An 11,171-nucleotide genomic window follows, 5' to 3' on the forward strand; every position below is an offset into this window, starting at 1 on the left:
TGTGTGTGTGTGTGTGTGTGTGTGTGTGTCTTCCTCCATAGCTCTGCATAGGAAGCTCTAGCACAGCATTTTGACAAAACATTTTTAAAAGCGCTAAAAAAATCAACAAAAACATCAGAAAAAGTGACAAAAACTTTGTGACAAAAAAGTTAAAAGGTCCCATGACATGGTGCTCTTCGGATGCTTTTATATAGGCCTTAGTGGTCCCCTAATACTGTATCTGAAGTCTCTTTTATATAGACCTTAGTGGTCCTCTAATACTGTATCTGAAGTCTCTTTTATATAGACCTTAGTGGTCCCCTAATACTGTATCTGAAGTCTCTTTTATATAGACCTTAGTGGTCCCCTAATACTGTATCTGAAGTCTGTGGTCCCCTATCTGAAGAAGTCTCTTTTATATAGACCTTAGTGGTCCCCTAATACTGTATCTGAAGTCTCTTTTATATAGACCTTAGTGGTCCCCTAATACTGTATCTGAAGTCTCTTTTATATAGACCTTAGTGGTCCCCTGTATCTGACTTTTATATCTGAATACTGTATCTGAAGTTTTTTATATAGACCTTAGTGGTCCCCTAATACTGTATCTGAAGTCTCTTTTATATAGACCTTAGTGGTCCCCTAATACTGTATCTGAAGTCTCTTTTATATAGACCTTAGTGGTCCCCTAATACTGTATCTGAAGTCTCTTTTATATAGACCTTAGTGGAGGGTGGGGGTGTGATCTTGACCAACTGCCACTTTGCTCGTTTGAAAGCCATGATGTCTCTCTCTCTCTACCATGGGTGGGCCAAATTCTCTGGGTGGGCAAAGCAGAGAAAGGGGAGGTAACCTTGCTCCTTATGACCTCATAAGGAGAAGATTCCTGATTGGCCCATCTGAGCTTTCATTTTCTCAAAGGCAGAGCAGGATACCCAGGGCTCGGTTTACACCTATCACCATTTCTAGCCACTGGGGGGGCCATAGGCAGGCTGGGGGGGAACTCATATTAATGTTAAAAAACCTCATAAAGTGAAATGTTCATGCCATGGGACCTTTAAAGAATTGTTGATGATATGTGAACGTGTAATCTGTCTCGTAACGTGAGTGTGTATTATGAAATCCTGAAGACATACTGATACTTTAAGGTTAGTGTAAAACTACACGTTCTCTCTGCAGAGTCAAAGCCATCGAAAGTCCGAGCAAAGAAGACGACACCAAATGGCTGACGTACTGGGTGGTGTACGGTGTCTTCAGCCTGGGAGAGTTCTTCTCCGACATTTTCCTCTACTGGTTCCCCTTCTACTACGCCTTTAAGGTGAGAAAACACCGACCAACCAATCACCTCTCCCCGTATACATGAGCAGGGACAACTGATTGAACCAAATACACTAGTTAATTCTTGGTTGATTCTGCCGAAACCAAAACCGAATGCCGAATCCTATTATTCTGTGTCTCTGTGTCCTATAATCTTTGTCTCTGTGTGTCCTGTAATCTTTGTGTCTCTGTGTCCTATAATCTTTGTGTCTCTGTGTCCTATAATATGTGTCTCTGTGTCCTATAATCTTTGTGTCTCTGTGTCCTGTAATCGTTGTGTCTCTGTGTCCTGTAATATTTGTGTCTCTGTGTCCTGTAATCGTTGTGTCTCTGTGTCCTGTAATCTTTGTGTCTCTGTGTCCTATAATCTGTGTCTCTGTGTCCTATAATTTTTGTCTCTGTGTGTCCTGTAATCTTTGTGTCTCTGTGTGTCCTGTAATCTTTGTGTCTCTGTGTCCTGTAATCGTTGTGTCTCTGTGTCCTGTAATATTTGTGTCTCTGTGTCCTGTAATCGTTGTGTCTCTGTTTCCTTTAATATTTGTGTCTCTGTGTCCTATAATCTTTGTGTACCTGTGTTCTGTAATCTTTGTCTCTCTGTGTCCTGTAATCTTTGTGTCTCTGTGTCCTGTAATCGTTGTGTCTCTGTGTCCTGTAATATATGTGTGTCTGTGTCCTGTAATCGTTGTGTCTCTGTGTCCTGTAATATTTGTGTCTCTGTGTCCTGTAATCTTTGTGTCTCTGTGTCCTATAATCTGTGTCTCTGTGTCCTATAATTTTTGTCTCTGTGTCCTATAATTTTTGTCTCTGTGTGTCCTGTAATCTTTGTGTCTCTGTGTGTCCTGTAATCTTTGTGTCTCTGTGTCCTGTAATCGTTGTGTCTCTGTGTCCTATAATCTTTGTGTACCTGTGTCCTGTAATCTTTGTCTCTCTGTGTCCTGTAATCTTTGTGTCTCTGTGTCCTGTAATCGTTGTGTCTCTGTGTCCTGTAATATTTGTGTCTCTGTGTCCTGTAATCGTTGCGTCTCTGTTTCCTGTAATATTTGTGTCTCTGTGTCCTGTAATCTTTGTGTCTCTGTGTCCTGTAATCGTTGTGTCTCTGTGTCCTATAATCTTTGTGTCTCTGTGTCCTGTAATCTTTGTGTCTCTGTGTCCTGTAATCGTTGTGTCTCTGTGTCCTGTAATATTTGTGTCTCTGTGTCCTATAATCTGGGTCTCTGTGTCCTATAATTTTTGTCTCTGTGTGTCCTGTAATCTTTGTCTCTCTGTGTCCTGTAATCTTTGTGTCTCTGTGTCCTGTAATCGTTGTGTCTCTGTGTCCTGTAATATTTGTGTCTCTGTGTCCTGTAATCGTTGCGTCTCTGTTTCCTGTAATATTTGTGTCTCTGTGTCCTGTAATCTTTGTGTCTCTGTGTCCTGTAATCTTTGTGTCTCTGTGTCCTGTAATCGTTGTGTCTCTGTGTCCTGTAATCTTTGTGTCTCTGTGTCCTGTAATCGTTGTGTCTCTGTGTCCTGTAATCTTTGTGTCTCTGTGTCCTATAATCTGTGTCTCTGTGTCCTATAATTTTTGTCTCTGTGTGTCCTGTAATCTTTGTGTCTCTGTGTGTCCTGTAATCTTTGTGTCTCTGTGTCCTGTAATCGTTGTGTCTCTGTGTCCTGTAATATTTGTGTCTCTGTGTCCTGTAATCGTTGTGTCTCTGTTTCCTTTAATATTTGTGTCTCTGTGTCCTATAATCTTTGTGTACCTGTGTTCTGTAATATTTGCGTCTCTGTGTCCTATAATCTTTGTGTCTCTGTGTCCTATAATCTTTGTGTCTCTGTGTCCTGTAATATTTGTGTCTCTGTGTCCTATAATCTTTGTGTCTCTGTGTCCTGTAATCTTTGTCTCTCTGTGTCCTGTAATATTTGTGTCTCTGTGTCCTGTAATCGTTGTGTCTCTGTGTCCTGTAATATTTGTGTCTCTGTGTCCTGTAATCTTTGTGTCTGTGTGTCCTATACTCTTTGTCTCTCTGTGTCTTGTAATCTTTGTGTCTCTGTGTCCTGTAATCTTTGTCTCTCTGTGTCCTGTAATCTTTGTCTCTGTGTGTCCTGTAATCTTTGTTTCTGTCTCCTGTAATCTTTGTGTCTCTGTGTCCTGTAATCTTTGTCTCTGTGTCCCCTGGCGGCTCTAGTGTCTCTTCCTGTTGTGGTGCATGGCTCCGGTGTCGTGGAACGGCTCCCAGATAATCTACGATAAAGTGGTCCGGCCCATCTTCCTCCGCCACGAGGCCACGGTGGACAACATGGTGAGCGACCTCGGCGGCAGAGCCATGAACGCAGCCGAGAACCTCACCAGAGAAGGTATCAACACTCACACGATACTCTGTAGTATTTAAAGGTAACTTTCAGTTTGTCTTTTGTGAACCTGGACCCTATGTGGGCTGATGATGAACAACAATCTTTTAATTTGCTCCAGTATTAAGCAAGAGAAACAAGCTGCAATGTAACATTAATGAAACGTTCACCAGTCAGATTGCCCGCCGGACTCCATGTAAATAATCAGGACTTTTACTATCATGAAACACACTTCATTCAAAGTGGAACGAAACTAAATAAAACTACCAAAAGCCGTCTTGGTTCATCTTTCCACTGTTCCAACAATCACCACTCTGGTTTGGTTGAAATAAACCCTTAATTCACCCATTTACATGTGGAGATATGCTGGCTCTATACACGCTAAATGTCCTGATTATTTACATGGAGTCTGGTGGAGATATGCTGGCTCTATACAAGCTAAAAGTCCTGATTATTTACATGGAGTCTGGTTAAGATATGCTGGCTCTATACACACTAAAAGTCCTGATTATTTACATAGAGTCTGGTGGAGATTTGCTGGCTCAATACACGCTAAAAGTCTTGATTATTTACACGGAGTCTGGTGGAAAATGCTAGCTCTATACACGCTAAAAGTTCAGATTTTTTACATGGAGTCTGGTGGAAAATGCTGGCTCTATACACGCTAAAAGTCCTGATTATTTACATGGAGTCTGGTGGGTTTGGTGATGGTGATTTTAACAGAAACTTTTCAATAGAACATGATTCACAGTTTGTATTTGTTTTTTTTTACATTTTGAATTTGCATAATTTGTGCTCCGACAAGTTTTGGCGGCCACAGACATTGGCTTTGGGAGATTTCGCTGTTTTTTTCTTTTTATAACATTTTAGAAGTTTTTGCCATTTGTTTTTCACATTTTGGGCCTTTTTTTCAATGTTTTTGTGTCATTTGTTTTTAACCATTTTTCTGGTGTTCTATTGCTTATTCCGGAAACAATTTCATTGACATTTTGGAATTTTTAAGAGCTTTTAGGCATTAAAACTGAACATTTCTGTTTTTAATTAGCTTTTCGGGACAAAGTCCGGGGTAATGAGCTGCCAGAACTTCTTCTGTTATTTTAGGGGATTTATTTGTTAAAGTGTAGCCGACATATTAGATGAAATCCTCCGTGTTTCCGTCTCTTCAGTCCTGTGCCATCTGGTGAAGAACAAAGCCCTGGTGACTCCGGGGCCGTCGGCCAATCAGCAGGAAGCTATCAGTTTACCGAGTTCCTCGGCGGCTCGAGTCGCTCCATCAGAGCCGAGCATAGAAGAAGAAGAACGGCCGGTACGTAAACCACAGCTGCTACTAGGGGAGTAATATACAAGACAGGGAGGGACTACACATGCTAACCCAGTTGTCCTGTTTCCTGTTCCAGCCTTTCCTGGGTTGACCGGTACGGTAAGTCATCTGGTTTGGTGTTAGTAGAACCTCAGTGACCCTGGTAGATCAGTGATTGGTTTAAGGCCCAGATATACTTGCTTTTAACTACGCGTTCGTGTACGTAAGACGGCTGCCACGCATATCCTGCGTTCCTTTGGAGTGTAGGTTGGGCACGTCTTCAGAAAATATAACGCTACGTGTCCTGCAAGATGCAATTCAGCACATGAGCGTGGGGCAGTATATCGGATTCAAATTCAGAGTTTTTTCCCAGCAAACTGAACCCTACGCTACACTGGTCGCCTTAGTGATGGCGCCGTTGATTACGGGAAGGTGTTTACGTAGGTGGAGCGTTCAATGCAGTAGGCTGTGAGAAAGTGGACATGGATCTGGTGAGCAGAAAAAGTTGTTGTTTGGCAGAACTTTCAGTCAAAAGAAGGCCATTCAAGTCCAGCTAGATGTTCAATCGGTTCAATGCTGATTGGTCTGGTGGTGGCGAGGACCTTAAACTATACACAACATGGCCGCTGTTACAACATCTGGTCTGAAACATCTGGAAGAATACGAGTTGTGCACGAAGGAACCTCCAGACAGCAGCCAGAATGCAGCAACTTCAGGTAAATAAAATGACAAATCCACTGCTGTGGATGTTGTTTACTTCACTACTTGTGCCTAGCTAAAAACAACAGCATACGTCTTTTAAATTATAGATTATAGATTGGACAGATAGTCTAGCTAGCTGTCTGGATTTACCCTGCAGAGATCTGAGGAGCAGTTAACCATAGTCCTCACAAATCAGCCGGAGGTTAGAACCCCAACACAGAGACAGAGGAAGGGGACGGACATCCAGCAGCTGAACAATCCCAGAAGTTGAACGCAGTATATACTAATCCTCTAGATACACGCAAAGTACTCAGGCAAGTATGTGAAAATGCTGTTTGCATCGCCACCTCTTGTATACACATACGCATTGTTAAAAAGCAAGTATATACCAACAAGTATATACCATCAAGTATATACCAACAAATGTATACAAGTATAGGCCAGTATAGCGGTGCCTTTAGAGGTGGAGCAGCTTTCACCTTCAGTGGTTCTGAGCTGCTTATAAGTTATTTGATGCTTTAAAAACGTCCTGATTGGGTGCAGCTTCTTTTCTGTTTTCAGTCCTTCAGATAGCAGTGGAGGAAGAGGAGGAGCCTTCAGGGAGGAAGAGGAGGAGTCTCTGGGAGGAAGAGGAGGAGTCTCTGGGAGGAAGAGAGTCCTCTTCAACGTCACAGCAAGAAGAATCCCTCCTGCTGTCAAAGAGACTAATGTCATATATCACATCAGATACGTTATGTTTATTCATAGCCCAGTCTGTAACGTAAACTCAGACAGACTCTGATGTTACAAACATGTTTCCTTATTGTTTTCATTTTATTTATTCATAGGTTATTTATTAATGGATTCTGTGCTCAGTGGGATGTTTAGTTTTAGACGTTGAAGCACCTGTGAATAAAACTAAAGGCTCAACTTCTCTGCTGCCGACTTCTCTGCAAAAGCACAAATACAACATTCCTCCTGGTTTATTTTTTCATATTGTAGCAGTGCAAAGGGAAAATCACTGCTAAAAGTAACACATTCTCCAAAGATGTTCTCAAACAAAGTGCATAAAGCAGCAGCGAGCGGGCTGCATGTGGACCCAAGTTCGTTGCCGTGTGCAACTAGGACTACAGTTGAAAATTAGCCGACTGGCTAACACTGGCGCATTTACAGAAATGTCATTAATGTGCATTGTCCTAATCAAATAAATACACAAATAAAAATGTCATCACTGCCTGACAGGACTGCTCGACTTTTAATCTTTTTAAGAATTTATTTAAGAATCATATTTACACACATAGGAGGAATTTGCCATCAATCTAACATGGGCATTTTCAGAAGTTTTCGTTCGTTTTTTGGACATTCTTTAAAAAAATAAATTGACAATTTATTGTGAAATTTTGTCGCCTTTTTCAATGTTTTTGCCGCTTTAAAAAGAATGTTTTTGTTGGTTATTTGAGACGATTTAATTATTATTATTATTTTTTTTTTTAAGATTTTTTTTTTGGTGGCATTTTAGGCCTTTATTTTGACAGGACAGATGAAGGCAGAAAAGGGGAGAGAGAGGAGTAAACCTCTATACATGTGCGCCTGTTTTACCAACTGATCTAACCCGGCCACGAGACGATTTATTTTTACGTTTTTTGGTTGCCTTTTCCCAGATTTTGTTCGAATTATTTTCCCCCACCAATTTTTCCATGTTTTTGTCTGTTTTCTTGATCCACTCAGCTGTGTCCCGGGACCCCCACCCTCCCTCCTCAACTTTATTTGTGTCCCTGAAGGGCGATTAGGTGTGCAACGAATATAAACACATACAAGACACATAAATACATACAGTACAAATTCTACACACACTCCAACTGGAACACCACCGTAACAGTACGAGGACAAATAAATGTACAAATACCAGTACAAGGTGCATGGACAGCAGTGTCAACCTGACCTAGACTAGGGGTGGGAATCACCAGAGGCCTCACGATACGATGTCATCCCGATACTTATGTCACGATACAATATTATTGCGATTTTAAACATATTGCAATATTCTGCGATACATTGCAATGTATTTACCTTTATTCCAACTTCAAATTTTTCCCAATTTCAAATTATGTCCCCAAAAGAAAACTTTGTCAACATCTGTTTTATCTAAAAAGGTTTCCCCCAGACCCCACGGTTATAATGTGTGTGTGTGTGTGTGTGTGTGTGTGTGTGTGTGTGTGTGTGTGTGTGTGTGTGTGTGTGTGTGTGTGTGTGTGTGTGTGTCCCCGATGTTGAAACCAAACCTACGCCCTTGCACATATGGATACATATATTTGTGATCAAATATCCGTTTCTTACATGTAGGCTATATAACTTTTGTAAATGTTGAAGTAGCGATAATACTTAACAATAATACATAATATTTAACATATATGATCAATACATAACCATGTATTCAACACAAAAACATGCAGTTGTGTTTCATTTGCAGTTCTTATATATATATATATATATATATATATATATATATATATATATGTATATATATATATATCTTTAATTTAGAGTTACAGATTTGTTAAAGAATGCAGAAAGCTGTTGGAAATACTATAGACTGTATTAATATTAACAGTCTATGGTACATACTGAGTGGAGAAACGCTACTGAACCAGGAGGGAGCGACAGAGAACCTGCTGCGCTGTGGACGTACTGACGTGGCATGGAACGCGATGACGTGCCGTGCCGTGCGGTACGTCCATTCAGACCAGCAGCTTTGGCTTGGTTCGTGTTTGTCAAAGAATTCGTGCATTTCCAGCTGCATTTTGGTAATTTTCCGTATTTAAGTCCGGAGTAACGTACAAGTGACAGTCTAGATACGTGTTGAGAGTCACCTGCTGTCTTTCAACAAGACGTCTAAACATTGGTAAGCACCGATAAGCTGTTATACATCTGGCTTGTTCAAACAAAATGCCGAACTCCGTATCGCAGCTATGGAAATTAAGCTACAACTGCTTATTGGCCAACATACCACGCTGTTGTATGTTTACATGAGATGTCTCGTGAATCGTAAGGACATTTTGCTTAATTCGGCTCAGAAACATTTTACCGGGCTACAACAAATGTCCACATCCAGACCGATTTAGCTAGATAGCTAGGTAGTTAGCTTATCGACGTGTTGTGCTGGAGGATAACGTTAGGTTACCACTAAACTAAAGTTATATAAGTTCAGTCTACATTAAATGGATACGTATTGGGTGATATACTTAATGCCGAATTGAGAAGTAAAACCATAGCAATTCGTAAATGTACTTTAATCCACGTTCTAGTAACGGTTTACGTTTACTGACACAATTCAATCTTAATTTAACAGATACATTAACAGAAGTGTGGCGACGCTTTCTCGTCGGGGGTTTATAGGCTGAATAAGTAGTACACAGGGGAATACATCGGTACAAATTCGACTTTTATAAGCATAATATATTGTTTTTATCATTTAGAATCACTGTTGAACGTGGCAGACCTTTAGGTTGAGTTCCATGTTTATTTTGAAGGATAAATTGTCATTTTCCCCTCCATTATTATAAAATAGTAATGACTTTATTCAGGACGCAATGGGCAGAATATACAAAAATATGGCAATACATTTATAGTACTACTCATATAAATAGTTTGTCATTTATAAAGTGTGAAAGTGAAGTTGTTGTGTGTGTTGGGGTGTGTGTGGTGAAGCCGGCCGGCAGCACCATGAACATCGGATCCAAGAGTAAGAAGAGGGGGGTCCTGCCGAGCCGGCCCGAGCCCCCCACGGTGGACCAGATCCTGGAGGACATCCACGGAGCCGCTGCCGACGACCCGGTCTTCAGCATCCTGGAGAAGACTGGACAAGGTCAGTACACACAGAGACACACACAGAGACACACACACACACACACACACACACACACACACACACACACACACACACACACACACACACACACACACACACACACACACACACACACAGAGACAGAGATACACAGACACACACACACACACAGACACACAGACACACAGACACACAGAGACACACACACACACACACACACACACACACACACACACACACACACACACACACACACACACACACAGAGACAGAGACAGAGATACACAGAGACACACACACACACAGACACAGAGACAGAGATACACAGAGACACACACACACACACACACACAGACACAGAGACACACACAGAGACACACACACAAACATACAGATACACACACACACACACACACACACATACAGATACACACACACACACACACACACACACATACAGATACACACACACACACACACACATACATACATACATACATACACACACACACACACACAAACACACACACACACACACAGACACAGACACACAGACACACAGAGATACACACACACACACACACACACACACACACACACACACACACACACAGACAGAGATACACAGACACACACACACACACACACACAGACACAGAGACAGAGATACACAGACACACACACACACAGACACAGAGACACACAGAGACACACACACAAACATACAGATACACACACACACACACACACACACACACATATACAGATACACACACACACACACACACATACATACATACACACACACACACACACACACACACACACACACAGAGACAGAGATACACAGAGACACACACACACACACACACACACACACAGAGACAGAGATACAGACACACACACACACACACACACACAGAGACAGAGATACACAGAGACACACACACACACACACACACACACACACAGAGACACACAGAGAGACACACAGAGACACACACACACACACACACACACACACACACACACACACACAGAGACACACACACACACACACACACACACACACACATACACACACACACACACACAGATATACACACACACACACAGATACACGGAGACACACACACACACACACACACTGTAGTTTCCTTGGTTCCTGTCCTGAAACATGTCCCTACCCCCAGACTCGGCCCGCCCCCCCGACAGCGACGTGGACGTGCGGTTCCTGCAGTGCCGCCAGTTCCTGGAGTTGAACCAGCGGCTGCAGGCGGCTCGCGGCCGGCTGCCGCGGCAACTGGAGGAGCTGCTAGCGGCGGGGGAGCGCCTGCGTAGCGTCGTGGCCGAGGTCAAAGGTCAAACGCTCTGAGTCCACCACACACACACACACACACACACACACACACACACACACACACACACACACACACACACACACACACACACACCACCTCGGTACAGAGGGACACACACACACACACACACACACTCGGTACAGAGGGACACACACACACACACACACACACACACACACCTCGGTACAGAGGGACACACACACACACACACACACACACACACACACACACACACCTCGGTACAGAGGGACTTCTGCTGAAGCTGACGGCCGCATGTTGGGATCTGGAATCAGAGACTTGTGTTGAACTCTGGAGCAACAACATGGACAGTTGGCCGCTCTCGACCTATAACCTCTGA

At 42.5% G+C, this 11,171-nt stretch overlaps 2 protein-coding genes across 4 annotated transcripts in view; both read left to right on the forward strand.

Annotated features, from left to right (window-relative positions):
* reep6 (receptor accessory protein 6) overlaps positions 1 to 6,226 on the forward strand; it is a 12,244-nt gene extending 6,018 nt beyond the window's left edge. For 2 of the 3 annotated variants that reach the window (XM_028587371.1, XM_028587373.1), the window contains 5 exons: positions 1,156 to 1,294; positions 3,462 to 3,630; positions 4,791 to 4,930; positions 5,022 to 5,044; positions 6,188 to 6,219. In XM_028587371.1, the coding sequence (XP_028443172.1) occupies positions 1,156 to 1,294; positions 3,462 to 3,630; positions 4,791 to 4,930; positions 5,022 to 5,036 (463 nt within the window). In that variant the 3' untranslated portion in view covers positions 5,037 to 5,044; positions 6,188 to 6,219. Of the gene's footprint in view, positions 1 to 1,155; positions 1,295 to 3,461; positions 3,631 to 4,790; positions 4,931 to 5,021; positions 5,045 to 6,187 lie in introns of all 3 variants that reach the window. The other variant, XM_028587372.1, reaches the window with a different exon arrangement.
* Positions 6,227 to 8,280: 2,054 nt separating this feature from the next.
* Positions 8,281 to 10,844, forward strand: c9h19orf25 (chromosome 9 C19orf25 homolog). The gene is made up of 3 exons (XM_028588337.1): positions 8,281 to 8,507; positions 9,314 to 9,470; positions 10,646 to 10,844. The coding sequence occupies exons 2-3, from the start codon at positions 9,329 to 9,331 to the stop codon at positions 10,825 to 10,827; spliced, it is 324 nt and encodes a 107-aa protein (XP_028444138.1). The 5' UTR covers positions 8,281 to 8,507; positions 9,314 to 9,328; the 3' UTR covers positions 10,828 to 10,844.
* The last annotated feature ends 327 nt before the right edge of the window (positions 10,845 to 11,171 follow it).

The sequence above is a fragment of the Perca flavescens genome, chromosome 9 (genome assembly GCF_004354835.1).
Source record: "Perca flavescens isolate YP-PL-M2 chromosome 9, PFLA_1.0, whole genome shotgun sequence".
Taxonomy (NCBI): domain Eukaryota; kingdom Metazoa; phylum Chordata; class Actinopteri; order Perciformes; family Percidae; genus Perca; species Perca flavescens.

Bases quoted from the DNA above. Each gene is read 5' to 3' on its own strand.
- c9h19orf25 (XM_028588337.1), top strand. From the start codon at position 9,329: ATGAACATCGGATCCAAGAGTAAGAAGAGGGGGGTCCTGCCGAGCCGG. The intron at 9,471-10,645 runs GTCAGTACACAC...CCCTACCCCCAG, and splicing joins CCTGGAGAAGACTGGACAAG to ACTCGGCCCGCCCCCCCGAC.